General features: G+C 61.3%; 1 protein-coding gene and 1 non-coding gene across 2 annotated transcripts in view; one reads left to right on the top strand and one right to left on the bottom strand.

Annotated features, from left to right (window-relative positions):
• Positions 1–1,870: 1,870 nt before the first annotated feature.
• The window catches only part of IL16 (interleukin 16), a 70,543-nt gene continuing 54,378 nt past the window's right edge, over positions 1,871–18,035 (bottom strand). Inside the window, 7 exon segments of the mRNA XM_012751916.3 lie at positions 1,871–2,352; positions 4,693–4,815; positions 5,481–5,733; positions 8,959–9,060; positions 10,309–10,477; positions 12,157–13,270; positions 15,220–15,361. Coding sequence (XP_012607370.2) covers positions 2,159–2,352; positions 4,693–4,815; positions 5,481–5,733; positions 8,959–9,060; positions 10,309–10,477; positions 12,157–13,270; positions 15,220–15,361 — 2,097 coding nt within the window. The 3' untranslated portion in view covers positions 1,871–2,158.
• LOC142872215 (small nucleolar RNA SNORA31) lies at positions 8,258–8,379 on the top strand. Its single transcript, XR_012920431.1, has one exon. It is a non-coding gene; the product is annotated as a small nucleolar RNA SNORA31 (small nucleolar RNA).

Below are 18,035 nucleotides of genomic sequence, written 5' to 3'. Positions count from 1 at the left end.
CCGTGCGAATCGGCGCGGTGCTGGGCGGGCAGAGACGGGCGCCGCCCCGAGAGCCGCGTCCATGCTCCATCCACGGGTTTGCGCCGTCCGCAGTGTTTGGCTGGAGACATCCAAAGGCGCCGCTTCCCGTGCCCCGTGAGCTGTGCACGGGCTGGCTGGGCGGGAGCCGGCCCTCCTGCTGGTCCCGGACCCGGAGCCCCACGTCAGCCTGGAGGCCGGAAACCCGGGGCCCCGGCAGTTGAGCCCTCGGAGGCCCCATCCCAGCCAGCGAAGGGGGAGACAGGAGCAGGCCGTGGGAGGACCCTGGGCCCACCTGGGTCTGAGCCTAGTCTGCAGGTGACCTCTGCCCCGTCCACCCTCCCGCCTGGCCTGGTCTCCTAGGGGGTCTTCCTCGGGGCCCCAGCTCTGCCCTGTCCCCACCTTCCGGTCTTGGTGGAGACCCTTCCCCTTCCCTGGGCTTGCCCGGGCTCAGCGCCTGGCCGCTGGATGAGACTGGATTCTCGCCTGTAGGAACGTCACCATGTGCACAGGTGGGGAGGGTGCAGGCAGGGTGAGCCCTCTATCTCTCCCAGCCCCTTGCCCAGCACAGGCACGTCAGCCCCTGGGGAGTGGCTGTGGGACTGGGTCACACCTGCTGCTGGTCACCATGTTCCTCTCCAGCGTCACTAAAGGGGTTACGTGAAGATTAGCACCCCAGCTGGGTTTTCCGAGTCCACTTCCAGGAATCGGGCTCTTACCTTCCTGTGGACCCTGGCAAAGCCACCAGATGATGTTAACATGGTCCCCTTGGTATATCCTGGGCACAGCTACTCTGGTTGGTGGCAGGTCTCCTCATCCTTACTCCACAGGAGCAGGGCCGGGGAGGGACCCACGCCTGGCCCAGACAGTCAAGGGGCGCTGGCAGTTGCTGATGCAAAGTCACATTTCCTTGTCCTGAGCTTGGCAGCCAGGCACGGAGAAACGACCAAGCCAAATACCCCTTGGGTCGGGCACTCGGGTGTTTTCCCTACAGTGCTCTGCACTTACAGCCTGTAGGCCTGTTTCTGTCACCAAATCACGGAAGAGAGGACTCAGTCCCTGCCTGTCACTCACAGCTGGACAAGCCACTCGCTGTCCCGTGTCTTGGTGCCCACATCAGGGCCCTGGCACAGAACCTCGAGCTTTAGAAGCGTCTGCGTTCGCTAAAGACACCTGTCTAAGCTTGAGCAGGGCTTGGCACGTGGCAGGCGAGAAGCAGCAATTTTTATCCGGCCCTGTGATGTTCGTGGGGCTCATCCTCTCGGCTCACCTCCCCTCTGAGCCTTGAGCCTCCCGTCAGTCCTGTGCTTGCTGGCCTGGCTGCCTCGCTCCCGCCTGAGGATCGCTTCTCCAGCTCAACTACGGACAACTTGGCAAATGTCTTGTGTGACAGATTGCATTTTCCAGAAGTGGCCCAGCAATTGTTTCCCCTCCCCTTAAACCCGGGCAGGTCTGTGCCGACTCTAACCGACAGAGCACAGAGCTGGAAGGTGCGCGACTCACGAGGCAGGGCGTAAGCAGGTGCAGTGTCTACCTGGCTCTCGCACCCCCGGGTGCCGGCCTGGGAACCCAGGCACCACGTCGTGAGGAAGCCTGGCCCACGGGGAGAGGCCACCTGTAAGCACTGAGGCCAGCAGCCAACGTCCGCTACCAGACGCACAAGTGGATGGACCTTCACGGTCCCCAGCCTTTGCGTGACCCCAGCTGGCGCCAGGTGGAGCGGAGAGGAGCTGCTCCTTCCAAGCCCTGCCCACCTTGCAGATTCACGAGACAAACACACAGATGTTGTGGTTTGGGGGTGAAAAGTTGCACAGTTACAGTGCTGGGAACATTTTGCAAAGCAGGACACAGATTTTATATCAAATTGTAATATATCCGTTTTATTAACGGCACCACAATATTTTCATCAAGCTCTCTCTATACATAGTCTACAGTTTGTGTCGGCCACCCCAGTGCGACTCTGCCCTTACTTCTGGGACAACCCTCTTGCTGGGTGGTGTCCCAGAAGGCCTGGGCCTGGGCAGCAGCCACGGAAAAGCACCCCCTGCTCCCCGCTCCGGGCGGGGTGGGCAGAGACCCTGAGAATCTGCAGTTGCGGGAGCCGCGTGCTGTCGGCTTTGGCTTCAGCCTGGTGTCCCGCCTAGGGGTCTCCCGCGGCGGTGGTCCCCTTGGCCTGGAGGCCCGTCCTCCTAATGACAAGTGTGACAGGCCCATCGGGCAGTCCCTTGATGATGTTCCAGGCTTCAAAGCGGGTGAGGCCCTGCGTGGCAGCGCCAGCCACCTGCAGGATTTCGTCTCCTGGCTGGACCGTCTCGTTCTGTTCCGGGGATGCTCCTGAAATGAGGGAGAGGATGGTGATGGTCTCCACAGTGACGGAGGAACAAGGAAAGGTACTTCCTGTCCTTAGGCTGCAAGGAGCCAGGACGGGCTGAAAGAGAACGGGGTGCTCGCCCCCTTGGCGCTGGCCAGTTGGGGGCTTTAAAACAAGGCAGCTCCTCACATCGTGACTCCGGGCTTGGGGCCCCGGCTCCAACCGGCTGTGGCCCTTGGAGGGTACAGCCCAGGCCGTCCCCAGATGTTGGCCACTCCACGCCACAGCCTGGCTGGAGAGATGGCCACGGTTCCCAGAGGACTCCGAGGAGCTGAGTCCTCCCCAGACCCCTCGTGGACGCTGACCAACATCCCGCCCCTGCACATCTGGTCTTCCCGGCTGGAGGGGCATCGGCACTGGGTGGCGTGGGGAGGGTACCCGTGACATCTGCATGAATATCTTCATGGGGATTTTGGCTTCGAATGGCCCGGAGAAGGCCCCTGTGTTGATGTGAAAAGGGAATAATCCCATCTTTGGAAGGGCTCTCCCCCTTCCAAAGCCGCATGTGCAAACGGTGCTATTTCACTATTTATACTGGAAGAAAATTCTCCATCCATTTGACAGAATCATCTTCACAGATACTGAGTCAGAGTGGAAGATGGTGATGATAATGAAGATATAACTAAAGTGTTTGGGGCAATGATTGCAGCAGCATTGTGCTGATGTTTTGCATTTGTAGCAATGACCCTCTGAGGTTATGTGGTACTATTCACCGTATTCCCTGGGTTGGAACCCAGACTTCCCAGACCCAGCACCCACATCTCTCGGTACCACGTAGAGAGCCTGGCGGCCCACCCACGAAGCAAATGGGCCCAGGAGCGACCTTACCAGAGCCCAAGAGTCTGGGCAAGACCTTGCCCAAGAGTCATGCTGCTCTGAGTGGCAGAACTAACGCTAGAATCAGGTCTCTCAACTTGGAACCCCCTGCTCACTCCAAATCAACCTTCAGAAGTTAGAACTATCATTCCCAGAACTGGAGTTAACCCGGGTTCTGGGGGAACAGCCATAAAGCCTCAGTCTACCCTCTGTGTTCCCGCAGCTGCAGCGGAACTTCCTGGAGCAAAACCCGTCGGCAGTGGGAGCTTGTGTGGGGCGGGGCTCAGGGCTAGGAGGGCCTTTGGGCCTTGGTACTAAGAGCCCTGGACACACACCTGTACCTCGTGCCTCTCAGGCCCGTGAGGGAGTCGTCACTCGGCACGTTAGGGCCAGAGCCGGGACTGGAACCCAGGCTGAGGGACCCCCGTCCAGCACCCTCCACAGCCCCCTGCCCTGAGCCTGGGGGAATTCCAGAATTCCTGGGGGAATTCTGAGGAGCAGCAGAGAGCCGGGGGTGGTTGCACACGGTAGCTACAGCCGCTGGTGATTTTCACAGAAAAACCCAAGTCACCCCATGTCAGACTGGCTTGTACCCATCCCCCGTGAGCAGAACATCAGATTTTACACAATGGCAGGAGCTGATGGGCCCAGGACTAGGGCAAGGCCAGGGGGGCTTAGCCATGCAGCACATAGACCCTGCCTTTGTTCAAACTCTGATATTTTGCTCACCGTGGCCTTTTAAAATTAATTTGGATTTTTTAAGATGCTGCACTGAAATAGTGTTGCTCTGCATTACTGAGCCTCTCGGCACCCCTTAAATTTTGCACCCCAGTCCTGGCCCTGCCAGACTGAACCAAGCCCAGGCTCAGTCGTTCAAGGAGACCCCAGTGGGCCGGGCACGGTGGCTCATGCCTATGATCCCAGCATTGTGGGAGGCCAAGGTAGGAGGATCATTTGAGCTCAAGAGTTCAAGACCAGCTTGAGCAAGAGCTAGACCCTGTCTCTACTGAAAAAATAGAAAGAAATTAGCTGGAAAACAAAAACAAACAAATTATATACACACACATGCATACACACACACACACACACACACACACACACACACACATATATAAATTAGCCGGGCATGGTGGCGCGTGTATGTAGTCCCAGCTACTCGGGAGGCTGAGGCAGGAGGATCGCTTGAGCCCAGGAGTTGGAGGTTGCTGTGAGCCAGGCTGACGCCATGGCACTCACTCTAGCCTGGGCAACACAGTGAGACTCTGTCTCAAAAACAAAAGAGGACCCAGTAGAATAGAGGATTGGGTGGGTGGGGGCGGGGGAAGGATGTCTGAGCAGAGGAGAGAGGTAGGAAGAGCAGAGCTGAACCCGAAAGGCCCAGCATGCTGCTCAAGAGGACACGGGGCTGTGAGAGGCCAACACGGCCCCGACAGCGCTCAGGAGCCACGCGCAGGCCGGGGAGGGCGCAGAGCAGTCGCACACCGCACCTTTGAAGATCCTGTTCACGGTGAGGGGCTTGTCTCCGTGCAGGGAGCCCTTCCCTCCGTCCAGGCTGAAGCCCAGCCCCGCAGAGGTCTTCTCCAGGGTCACCGTGCAGACCGAGGCCTCTGCTGCTGGGAGAACACAGGGGCTCCGTCAGGGACCCTCCCCGTCCCGGCCACAGATGCGGGCCGCAAGCACGCCCGGCTGTGCTCATGCACGTGTGCAGACAGACACGGACGCACGCCTCGGGCCATGTACCGTGTTTCCCCAAAAATAAGCCCTACCCATAAAACAAGCCCCAGCGGGATGTCTAAGCATGTGCACCATAGAAGCCCCACCCCGAAAACCAGCCCTAGTGACGGGCGTGGCTGCGCAGCGCGTCTGCACAACCCGTGCGTGTCGTCGCGGAGCGGGAAAGAGGAAGAGCAGCCCTTCCCATCCGCCCCGTGAGAGCTCTGTGGCTCCACAGGAGAGATCGGGGCCGGTGGTTCTAAAGGAAACAGAGTCGCAAGACATTCAGGGTGGGATTCGGGGTCTGGAGAGTGAGGATGATGTTCCAGAAGAAGACGACTTCACTATATTTGAATAAATGTAGATGGCTGTGCCATACTTTAAAAAGAAAATAACATATGCACTGAAAATAAGCCCGAGGGCGTCTTCTTGAGGAAAAATAAGTAGAAGACCCTGTCTTATTTTTGGGGAAACACGGTACTCGGCAGGCCACACGACTGAGCAGCCCACCAGGCTGGCCCCGTGTGGCCCACGGGGCTTCCGCGGAGCTGGGAGAACTTACTGGAGTCCACGGACCCGCCGCTGGCCGCCGAGGCCGCGGGGTCGCTGGAGGAGCTGGGGTCCGGCGTGGCCTCCGGCGCCAGCCTCCTGGTGACGATCACTGCCTGCCTGGGGTCTCGGGCCTGGCGCAGGATGGCCAGGGCGTCGTTGTGCGTGGTCCCCTTGAGGGACTTGCCGTTGATGGACAGCACCTCGTTGCCCTTCTGGATGGTCCCCTCCTGCGAGGCCAGGCCGTTCGGAAACACCCTGTGGACCTGAGCGGAGCAGAGGGATCGGCACGCGGAAATCGCCCCCGTCGCGTCCGCACTCTCGCCGCGGGAGGGCCCGGACCCGCCAACCCTGGGTGTTTCCCCGCCAAAGACACTGCGTCCTAGATCGGAGCTGCTGCGGGGCTGGACTCCCTTCCCCTCTTCCTGACGCGGGGACCACCGGCAGTAATGGCGGGGCAAGGCCGGCACCCTCCCACCCGACGCCCAGGCTGAGTCCCACCGTCCCCTGCGGCAGTTTTCCTGAAGCCCCGGCTGGTTCCGCGGCCTATCAGTGGGTGTCCAGTAAGCAAAGGCTTCCAAGATCAAAGAAACGTGGGCAACACCGCATCACACAAACACTCTGGAAATGTCCACTTTGTAAAAAAAAAAAAAAAAAAAAAGGCATCGGAGGCTCTGCACGGCGAATCTGCACGGCAGGGCTCTGAGAGCAGGAGCATTCACACATGACTCCCCAGGAGTCTCCGCACAGAGGATCCTCTTCTCACAGAGAAGTCCTCGGGTCCCGTTCTCTGCAGAGCGTATTTTGAGAAAGGCTATCCTAGGCAGTCTAGAATTTTTTTTTATCATTTTTTAAAAATTTTTATTTTATTTAGAGACAGTGTCCCACTCTGTCTCCCAGGCTGGGCTGCAGTGGCTTGATCCTAGCTCACCGCAGCCTCGAACTCCTGGCTCAAGCCATCCTCCTGCCTCAGCCTCCCAGGAAGCTGGGACTACAGGTGCACACCACCACGCCTGCCCAATTTTTAAAATATTTCATAGAGACGGGGTTTCGCTATGTTGCCCAGGCTGGTCTTGAACTCCTGGGCTCAAGCGATCCTCCCACCTGGGCCTCCTGAGTAGCTGGGACTACAGGTGTGAGCCACTGTGCCCAGCCACAGTCTAAACATTTCTAAAGCTCCTCCCTGGTCCCTGTTCTGCAAGGTATGTGGGACAAAAACAAACAAAAGCTCTCATGTCTTTGCATCAGCCTCTTTAATGGGGTAAACTGTAATGAAGAGGATTGAATGAAAGCATGCATGGGCAACCTCTAAAATGCGCTACGTGTCGTTTTGCTTTTACGACGCGAACAAGGCTCTTTGTTTCTCTGAATTGTCTTGGCGTTAGGAAAACTCAGTGTGGTCACAGGTGGTTAGAATGCCCAGGCCGCGAGACCCAAGCATGAAGCAGAACCTCCTCTCTGAACCCCAGGGCCCTCCTCTGCGAAACAAGCGTAAATGCTACCAATTTTTCAACCCAAGTGTGGGGAAGTGAATTTCGAGAGTGCCCAGCCTGCCCCGTGGCCACGGGCGGGGCCCTGAGCTAGTTCCTTTTTCACGAACCTGGAACGGGCGAGAGCCGCTCAAACACAGGAGAAGGAAGAGGAAGTTTCTGTGCGAGGGCCGAGCCCACCCGTCCGGCTTCGTGCTGGCCGCTGGGCGGGGACGGGGTCTGGGGGTGGCCGGCCAGGTGCGCTGGCGGGAACCCGCTGCTCAGGGCAGAGAGAGATCCCGGTGCCATTCCCACAGGCAAGCTCCTTTCTCCCGCTCAGGCAGGAAGTAAACCACCTCCGTCAGGGACATTTGTTAACGCTCAGCTATGTGTTCAGTGACAGAAACGCTTCCCTGGTTTTAGGTGCTCCTGCTGCGGTAGAGAACTTACAAAGGAACTAGAGAAGTCACTGCTGACACATGAGTGACTCTTTAAGTGACCGGTGGGGACTGTGCCAAGTGACCGCTGCAGGGGGTGTGGTGTGTTTAGTGGCTGGCACTTGAAACTGGAGGATTTGTTTTCAGCGGGGCAGGGAAATTGAAGTGAGCCCAGCCCAGTGCACACAAGGGACGCACTGACACGGTGACAACAATGCACTGAGCCTGGGGAGGACAGCCCAGCCGTGCCACGCAGCTCCCCCTAGCCGGGAGGACCAGGAACTGTCTGGGTCGGGGACAGGTGACCTGGGGGCAGCACCTAGCGCTGATCGGACCGGCTGAGCTGGAATAAGGGGCCCACAGGAAAAGGTGCCCCCGACTCAGATCTGTAGCCCCCCCACCCTGCCGGCCCTGCCTTGGGCACCCCGAGTAGACACCGGCTGGGCCGTGGGCGCGGTGGACTCCGGGTGCACAGTGTGGCCGGTGGTCTGGGAACAGGCTCAGTGGCTGTTTCCTTGGGTCAGCTCCACGGCTGTCCACGGGGACAGTCCCCCAGCGCAAGGGAGCAGGACCAGGAAAGCGCCCCCTTGCCAGGGCCCTGCCTGCCCAAGCTCCCCTCTGTCACCCGTCCGACACTGCCCCGCCAGGAGTCAGTTCTGCAGGTGCAGCCGTGCAAAGCTGTCCCTGCGCTTGCAAATCACTCCTGTCTGCATCTCAGTGACCGACAGACCACTGGTCTGTATCTCCAAAGGAGGAAGCATGATATGGAATAAGATTTGGTTTGTATTTTTAAAATATCCTCCAGCACCTTAAAAAAATGCAAGCATTAGGGGCTTCAACCTCAAAAAAAGAAAAAATTCGGATTCCAAAGTTCTGGTGTGAAGCTGAGGTAGCTCTAATTTTTTTTTAAAGCTCCATGAATGTCCACTATAGATGCAAGAAAAATGTCCTCGCGCTTTCTGTCTGCCTGATTGTGGCAGCCAAGATTGAATAGAGGAATACAGAGAAAAAAAAAAAAAAAAAAAAAAAAAAAGCTCCATGAATGATTCCGGTTTCTTTCAACATATTAACGTTGTTTTAGGCATGCAGAGATCTTCTTCATTACCACGTGGACGGCCACACTAGGAAAAAAAGATTTTTTCCCCCAGGGCCACGGTGTTTTACTGAAATAAAACGATCCTTTCTCATGTGCTAGTTTCACTGTTTTCTGTGCGTGAGCTACAGGCGACGCAACCCACGATTTTGGACTTAAACTGTCGGTATCAATGGCGGCAATAAGAACGTCAACAAGGAAGATTTTCACGAACCAACTGCAGGGTTCTGCTGCACGAGGCCCCGGGGGCAAAACCGGCCTGAGTTAAATACAACTCACGCAGCAGTCAGTGTGTTGAGTTGGGGACCCTGGTGAGCTGCCTGTGGGGTCACGTGGGTGACCGCCCTTTGCTCCGTGGAAAGGACGGGCCTGGTGGCCGTCCTTTGAGATCCCGTCCCACCCGCCCGCCCAGCGCCGGGCCCCTTCCCAGCGGGCGTGTCCCCCGGTCCCATCGCCGTTGGCTCGGACGTGCCTGCTCGCTCGGCCACTCACCGTGATCACCTTGCTTTCTAGATCCGCGCCTCCTGCCAGGCTGAACCCCAGGCCGGCACCCTCCTCCTTGTGCAAGACGGTCACGTGGATGCTGTCCAGTTGCTGCGGAGGAAAACACAGCATCAAAGCACTTTGCCAGGCCGGGCGCCGTGGCTCACGCCTGTCATCCCAGCACTCTGGGAGGCCGAGGTGAGCGGATCGCTCGAGGCCAGGAGTTCGAAACCAGCCAGAGCAAAGGCAAGATCCCATCGCTACTAAAAATAGAAATTAATTGGCCAACTAATATATATAGAAAAAATTAGCCGGGCATGGTGGCGCATGCCTGTAGTCCCAGCTACTCGGGAGGCTGAGGCAGGAGGATCGCTTGAGCCCAGGAGTCTGAGGTTGCTGTGAGCTAGGCTGACACCATGGCACTCACTCTAGCCTGGGCGACAGAGTGAGACTCTGTCTCAAAAAAAAGAAAAAAAAAGGAGGGGAAGAAAGCACTTTGCTCACACCCCTCCGGCTGCACGCAGACAGTACACAGCACGTGGGAAGTGAGACTTTCGGAATGACTGGGCTGCAGCGCGGGGCCCCTGTGGGCCCTGGGATCATCACCTCCAGGTGAGCAGGGGAAGTAACGAAAGCCCCAGGGCGAGAGCTCTCGTGCTGGCATCACGCTCCCACGCCGAGCCCAGCGGGGACTCACGCCAGGCCGGCGGCCCCAGGATGTGGAAACGGCACCAAACTTAAACTTGGAGACGGAAAACCTAGGCTCTGCCTCCTTGGGCCTCACCTGTCTTATTTACAAGGGGTTAGAAAGATGCAGGAAGTCAGTGCACTGAGAATGCTTTACATGCTAAAAAGACCTTTAAGAAAGGTCTTCCTGGCCTGGCGCGGTGGCTCACGCCTGTCATCCCAGCACTCTGGGGGGCGCAGAGGCAGGCGGATCGCTCGAGGTCAGGAGTTCGAAACCAGCCTGAGCAAGAGCGAGACCCCGTCTCTACTATAAATAGAAAGAAATTAATTGGCCAACTAATATATATAGAAAAAACTAGCCGGGCATGGTGGCGCATGCCTGTAGTCCCAGCTACTCGGGAGGCTGAGGCAGGAGGATTGCTTAAGCCCAAGAGTTTGAGGTTGCTGTGAGCCAGGCTGATGCCACGGCACTCTAGCCCGGGCAACACAGTGACACTGTCTCAAAAAAAAGTAAGGTCTCACTGTGGCCAAGTGACGACATGTCCACCACCACCGCGGGAGGGACATGACTGGGTCTGGCGGCAGCTGCTCCACCTGCTCCCCTGGGCCCGGCCCCGGCGGCCACCGTCACAGCGAGCCTCAGGGGCCGTAAGCGCTCACGGAGGAACCTACCTGTAACGTCGCCTCGTCCAGAACCTTCACTTCCTCGATGAGTTTTCTCAGCTCCTCGGAGCTCAGCAGGGAGATGACCGACTGGCCGTGCTGCACAGGGCTGTGGTCCCCGCCGCCGGCCTCCCTGGGCTCCGCGAGGCCCTCCGTGAACTCCCTCAGCTCAGAGAGGCTGTGCGGGGAGAAGCCACGCGCAGCGTGAACGGCAGCGTCGGCAAAGACTGCGCTCCGGCCAGGGCGCTGAGCACCGCGTGTGTTCTTTACCTGGCGCGCCACACCCGCGAGGGGCGCTGGTGGCCCGGCTGTGGCAGCAGGACGGTGAGGAAACTCATCCACCCAGAGCTGCTCCCATCAAAGAGGGACACCCAAGCCCGCCCTCCAGCATTGGCCGGGGCAGCTCTGCCAGCCCAGCTAGCGAGGCGGGTCTCAGCCACCCCCTGACGTCAGCCGGGAGGACGCCGAGAGCCGGAAGGAGCCTGTGGGAGTCAGCGTCCATGCCGGAGCCGGGACCAGGACGCGGCATCACGACTCCCGCCCGGGAGCCGAGCCCACATGCAGGGTGCAAGGGAATCCCTTTGGGGGGCAGTGAGAACTCCCAGGGCAACATCTCCTGGTCTCTGTGGCCTTTCTGAGTAACAGGGAGACATCGCAGATGTGTGCCGGCCGCCCACCTTCCAAATTCCCAGGTGCCTTCCAAATTCCCGGGTGCCTTCCAAATTCCTGGGTGCCTTCCAAATTCCCAGGTACCTCCCCACGGAGCCAGTCTGGGCAACACAGTGGCAACACAGCCCACTGCCCACCCCTCTTGCGACCAGATATTGTGAAAACTCCTCCTAAATATAGAAGGCAGAGAGGCCAGGCGGAAAGATCCCTTAAGGCCAGGAGTTCAAGACTAGCCTGGACAACATAGCAAGACTCTGTCTCTGCAGAAAGTTTTAAAAAGCAGCTGGGTATGGCGGCACCACCCCCTGTAGTCCCAGCTACTCAGGAGGCTGAGGCAGGAGGATCGCTTGAGCCCAGGAGTTTGAGGCTACAGTGAGCTGTGGTCATGCCACACTGCACTCCAGGCTGGGTGACAGAGTGAGACCCCACCTCTTAAAAGAAATGGACGCAGGCCGGGTGCGGTGGCTCACGCCTGTCATCCTAGCACACTGGGAGGCCGAGGCGGTCAGGCGCTCGAGGTCAGGAGTTCGAAACCAGCCTGAGCAAGAGAGAGACCCCGTCTCTGCTATAAATATAAAGAAATTAATTGGCCAACTAAAAATATATAGAAAAAATTAGCTGGGCATGGTGGCGCATGCCTGTAGTCCCAGCTACTCGGGAGGCTGAGGCAGGAGGATCGCTTGAGCCCAGGAGTCTGAGGTTGCTGTGAGCTAGGCTGACGCCATGGCATTCACTCTAGCCTGGGCAACAGAGTGAGACTCTGTCTCAGAAAAAAAAAAAAAAAAAAAGACCAATCTGAGCAAGAGTGAGACCTGTCCCTACTGAAAATAGAAAAATTAGCCGGGCACGGTGGTGCACACCTGTAGTCCCAGCTACTCGGGAGGCTGAGGCAGGAGGATCGCTTGAGCCCAGGAGTCTGAGGTTGCTGTGAGCTAGGCTGGCACCTCGGCACGCACTCTAGCCTGGGCAACAAAGCGACACTCTCTCTCAAAAAAAAAAAGAAAACGCGCAGACGGCCGAGGCGTGACGCCTACAGACACACACGCAGGCGCCACACTGGGAGTCAGGTGCACACAGGTAAGCGAGGAGGAACAGCCTCTAACCAGCGGGCCTGAGACGCTGCAGGTGACGCACGGAACCGTACGTGTAGCAAGGCAGGAGCACGGACGCGCCAGGCAGGACACTCACTTGAGCGAGAAGCCCGTGTCCGAGGCCGGCGCCTCTGCGGAACAGCTCGCCGCGGGGTCTCCGTGGGCCGGCGGCCGCGGCGGCAGGGACGCCCCCTCCTTGGCGCCGCAGGGCGTGTGGCCGCCGGAGAGGGCGGCGGGCAGGCACAGCAGGGATCTCATGACGGCGGAGGACACCTGGCTGCTGATGGAGTAGAGCTTGCTGGTCTTCTCGTCCGGCGGCCGCGCCTCGCAGGAGTGGGACCGGGTCAGCGGGAAGCTCCGGGCGCGCTGGCTGGGCGCCTTCGGGACCCGCGGGGCTCCCGCGTCCTCCAGCTGGGCCGACAGCAGCCTCGAGAGAGGGTCCGGGTCCGGGTCCGAGGGGGGCGCTTTCCGGCTGGGGCGCTGGCCCGGGGGAGGGGACTCGGGCACACGGGGGTCTGCGGCCTCCCCGGCTTCGGGGCACCCCCGGGGCAGGGGCTCTGGCTGGGGCTGCTGGTGCTCAGGGGTGGGGGCAGCCGCCCGCCCCGGCAGGCCAGGAACCCGCCCTCCCTCCTGCCTGCCGGGGCCCTTGGCCGCTGCCTCCCCGGGGCAGGGCTGGGGGCCGCGTCTCTGGGCCCCCCCAGCGGGCGGCTGGGAGCAGCCGGGGGTCTCGAAGGAGCTGATTCTCTGCTTGATGGAGGAGCCCACCGGCAAGCCGCGCAGCCCTGGCGGGTCCCTGGGGGCAGGTGTGGGCGGCTGGCTGGACGGGGCCACCCCGGGCAGCCTTCTGGGGTCCGGGGCGCGACTCCTCAGACCCTTCAGGCTTTGGCGGAACCAGGCTGGCTTGGGGGCCACGGGGGGCCCCTTCTTCCCGGCGCCGCCGTCCACCGGCCTGTAGGCTCTGGGAGGGCTGTCGGCCGCGTCCAGCCTTGGTGGGGTCCCGTCCGGGTGGCCGCGGGCCCCGTCTGCCCCGCCCAGGCCGAGGCCCGGCTGCAGCGGCAGGTGGCCGGGGCTCCCGCTCATCACAGGGCTGAACAGGCTTTTGATGCAGTCGGAAATCCGGATCCAGGGGTCTTCCGCGGCGCCGTCGAAGCTGCAGTCCATGCGCGCCTGCCGCCTGAGCAGGGGGTGCCTCGCCGGGGACGCCTGGGGCCCTGGAGAGCGGAAACAGGGCCAGCGCCGCGTGTCACGCCTTGCCTCGGCTTCCCGTCCTCAGGTCTGGGGTCAGAGCCCAGCAGCAAGAAGGCTCCAGAAGAGGAGAGTAGCCGGAGTGGGAGCCGCCCAGAGGGGTGACCGAGCGCCCGGTGCTATGCTTGACCGAGGGAGGTGCCAACAGGCAGGGCGGAAGAGCCAGAAGTGGGGGTCAGTGTCATGGCACCCCGAGTCTTAGTGCTGGAGGGAGGGGTTGTCAGAGCATCTTGCCCACTCCCTGGCCTCTTACAGTTCAACAAGGGTGAGACCCTGCTCCCCCCGCCCACCCCCAGGTCTGTGGCAATTTCCCTGCACCTCGGATCCCCCCGGATAACTCATTAAACACCTGACAGTCAAAGCAATTCTCTCATGTCCTAGACTTCTGAGACAAAAGTCAGGACTGGCAGTCGTGTTTGGCTGGGCCCAGCCATGCCACCGAAAACCAAGGTGAGCGCCCACCGCCGGGGTGGCCCCGGCTCCCCCGCCCCTCACGCTCCCCCTCGCTCCCCCGCACGGCCGACTTTCACTTTCACTCGTCTGCCTGGCCCCGGAAGTCAGTCACGGGCGCTTGCTCCCCTCGGGGTCCCCAGGCCGCAGCTCAGCGAAGGGTGTTTCCCTCCCGAAAGGGCTGGGAACAGGCTCCAGGTGCAAGGGCAGGAGCGACTGTCCCTATGACTCTTCCCCAGGGACAGGGAGAGGCCGGCCCGTGTGCTCTGGGGCCTGCTGGCCACAGGAATGCCACCCGGTACACGCACACGGGTCCCTCCTGCCCGCCTGCGAATGTCGGCACCGTGCAGAGCCTCAGGCCGTTATGACATCAAAGAGAAGCCCCCGACCCCCAGCCCCAGCCCCTGACCGTCCAGTCACGGCGGCCACTGCTGCCTGCAGGACGATGACAAGTGTGCGCCGCCCTTCTCAGCCTCTCTCCGCGTCTGTGACCGGCCCGGCCTCGAGAAGCAGCAGGCAGAGGTCGCCCAGGCAAGCCCTCTGCAGACTGGGGGAGGGGCTCCCGCCAGGGAAGCATTGTGGCATTGCCACTGCCGGTGTGTTCCGCAAGTGAGTTGCCCAAGGGACCGGTGCGTGCAATGGGGGAGCCTCCCCCACCCCCGGGCAGGGCTCCTGCTCTGGGAGGGACGCGCTAGATCTGCCTGCTTCTCAAACACGCACACGGGCCACAGCCGACCTGCTTACTGCTCTGCCACTGTCAGGGGCTCCTTGGGGGCTGCACTGGGCCACCTACCTCCTCCCCTTCTCTCTCTCCCAGCACCTCTCGCCCCCGGCCTCCGGAAGCCGGCGTTCAGTGCACGCATGCTGGCGAGCCAGAACACGGGGCTCTGCCCGACCCTCCGCACCTTGCTGATGGGTGAGTGGCTCAAGCCTCAGAAAAGCAAAGTCAGTGCCCAGAGTCGTGGTTAGTGACGGGCAGCCCCCCGATCTCCTGACTCCAAATCTTACGCTCTTTCTAGCAAGCCACCAGATATTCCGGTCCTGTCTTCGCGCTGCCGGATATGCCATGGGGACACACCCTTGCTGTCCACCGCGTGGAGGGGGTGACCCCCAACAAAAGGCTATTCAAGTTTTCTGACCCCGTGTTCTCAGCCTGGAAATGCTGAACACGGCACGCTAGAGACTGGCACCGTAGGGGCAGCTGCCGGGACGGTCGGGCAGGGTGCGTCTCGGGACCTTCCCTGGGCCCCTCTCCAGCCGGCCGTCGGGACTGGCCACCACTGCAGCGCCGCGGTCCAGCCGGGGGGCTCCCACCTGGACGGCACCTGCACCGCCCTGTGTCCCCCCACCCGGCACTCCCAGCAGCTGTGTCAGCGCCCAGCCCACGGCCGGCCCACGCTCTCACCTCCTCCCTGGCCCTTCTCCGGGAGTCCCTTCCTCCCGCAAGACCCCGACTGCCGCTCACCTGGGCTGGCTCGCCTGCGCCCTGGCTCGCCCTCTGTGGAGGACACTGTCTGGGGGCCGGCGGGGCGCGGGCAGCCTGCAGTGGCGTGGGGGGCTGTCCCCGTGGCGTCTTCCTGCGGCAGTGGCTGCAGCTCTCCGGCTTCCTGTGGTGTAAACAGGAAGCGAGACCGTGTCAAAACGGTCGCCTCAGGCTGCAAGAAGGCGAGGCAGCGTCGGCGGGGACCGGAGGGCGGATGTCGAGCTGCCGCGTTGGATGTGAGGCTCGTCAGCGGCCTGGTGACAAGGGTCCTCCCCTCCACAGCGGGGCAGGACACTCAGAGCCCCGCCCGACCCCCAGCAGCCCTTGCCCAGAGCCCGCCCACGCTGCAGACACGCGTGGAGGTCCTGCTCCCATGAGGGGGCGCAAGAGGCTGGGATGTGGAAGGGGCCGGCGCTGCCTCAGTTTACCTGCATCCCGGGGGCTACCTGCCCAGGTACGCGGCGGCATAGAAACAAGGTGACAAAGACGCTGCCATCCAGCGTTCCCTACACTAAAGCAAAACCGAGGACAATGCTTGCCAGTCACCGTCAGGTGCAATTTGTAAGCGCGTGGCCCTGCATGACAGGCACGCAACACCCGTGCCTCCCACCCTCCGTGGCACCCTCAGTGACGTCATCCACCTGCCGCAGAACTGACCTTCCCGCTGGGCCTGCACTTGGTCTGGGGGACCCTCCCACACCGGCCCAGGGAAGCCCAGGCGCCAGGCCGCCGTGCAGCGCGCCAATCCAGCCGGGATCCTCGCGAGTTCCGATCACGGCGCGCTCGGGGCCCGCAGGACGCAGAGGGACCCGCCCGTCCCGGGGTGGAGAAGCCTCGCTAGAGAAGTGCTGGTGTCTGGCTCTCACACAGAGTGAGCGTTGCCCAGGCAGAGGACGAGCGCTCCAGAGACACACACCTCCCGGGCATAAGGCCCAACCGGAGAGAAAAGGACGAGAGGTCGAGTCGTCAAGGCGACGCCTCCCGCGCTCGATTGTCTGCAAGAGGACACCTGGCCGCGCTGTGGTGGCCCCCGCGTCCTGTCCGTCCCAGCATCACCTGATGACAGGCCATTGCCACGGCTGCAGGCCTCCTCCCAGGGAGGGAGGGAGGGAGGGAGGGAGGCATCATTCAGGACCAAATAAGAAATGGCCAGGCCGGGCGCGGTGGCTCACGCCTGTGATCCCAGCACTCTGGGAGGCCGAGGCGGGCGGACTGCTCGAGGTCAGGAGTTCGAAACCAGCCTGAGCAAGAGCGAGACCCCGTCTCTACTATACATAGAAATTAATTGGCCAACTAACATATAGAGGAAAAACTTAGCCGGGCGTGGTGGCGCATGCCTGTAGTCCCAGCTACTGGGGAGGCTGAGGCAGGAGGATCGCTTGAGCCCAGGAGTTTGAGGTTGCTGTGAGCCAGGCTGACGCCACAGCACTCACTCTAGCCTGGGCAACAGAGTGAGACTCTGTTTCAAAACAAAAACAAACAAACAAAAAGACAGCATGCTGGAAGTCATTTGGGTCGCAAAAGTCTCCCAAGTTAGGGTAGATGGGGGAGATGTGGGGATCTCGAGTAACAGCTTGGGAAGGGACCCCGGGGAGAAATGGGGGAGACAGTGCACCCCGGGACCAGGGAGGAGAACACTCAGTGCAACCAACGTCCCCAGGGAGGGCCGGGAAGGGCTAGGAGGAGTGACACCTAGCCAGCCGCTCCCTGTCCCCTCGTCCTGTCGTCCTTTCCCTGCGTCCCCGGTGCCCAGCGCCCTGTGCTGTGCCGGCTGTGCCTTGTGGAAAGGTGGCGGGAGGAGGGGCAAAGCCCAGGGGACAGAGCAGAGCAGCTGCGGAATGCCACCGTCCCCATGGCATGGCCACTGGGGGAGGCGGCAGGAGGGCTGCTCCTGAGACAGCGCCCTGCCCTGGGGACAGCCCTGGCCTGGCCTCCCCGAGCAGCCCCTGGTGCCCCTTCAGCTGTCTGATGGGCATCTGGGCTCCTGGGCCCAAAGGCAAATGAAACATTTGCTCAAAGGAGGAATGGGGGGAACAGAGCCGCCCGGACAGCCCCGTCCTGCCAGCTCCCTGCAGTGACACTTCCTTTTTCGCAACCTGGCTTCCTCCCACTCACTTTCACCTCCTACTCGGCACCTGCCTGCCTGGCCGCTCGGGTCCCTCACCCTGCCCACCTCAGTGGGCCTGGTTACAGGCGGCTTGAGGGATTTCCAGAGGCCCCTGCCCTGCCTGGGGCAGGTGGTGGAGCAGTGGGAACCGGTGACCCTCCAGCCCCGTGACCCGGGCAGGTGTCTCAGCTCCCTCCTGGCGTAACTAGGCCCCTCTCCATCAGCCATCGAAAGGAGGCAGAGAGGGGAGGTGCACAGAAGCACCTAGCACAGCACCCGGGCTGGAAGGGCTCCACGGGGCTGCCTGGCCCCCTGCGATGGTTGGGGGTGTCTGGGGGCGACGGAGGAAGCAGCCACGGCGACAGCGAGGAGGGCTGGGGTGCCGCCGCGGTCCGGGAGGGGCCACGTGTAGCCGTGGGCAGGTCAGGTTTAGGGAAGCAGGAGGCAGGGCTGACGGGGAGACACGGCGGCCATTGCTCAGGGTTGCGTCACCGCACCCACTGAAGGGGCAGGGTGACCGGCCCGCGCCCCCTTTCAGCTACTCAGACAAGTGTCCTCCGCACAAGCAGAGCAGCGCCCGAGGGCCCTGCGTAGAGACCCCGTCCCCCACCAACGCTGGCGTTTTTCCCAGCAGGGCAAGCGGGAAAACCGACCGCAGGGAGCCTGGATCCCAGCGTGTCAGGGGTGGGAA

This window comes from Microcebus murinus, chromosome 7, assembly GCF_040939455.1.
Source record: "Microcebus murinus isolate Inina chromosome 7, M.murinus_Inina_mat1.0, whole genome shotgun sequence".
NCBI lineage: Eukaryota > Metazoa > Chordata > Mammalia > Primates > Cheirogaleidae > Microcebus > Microcebus murinus.
This window is presented reverse-complemented; position numbering and strand designations above follow the sequence as displayed.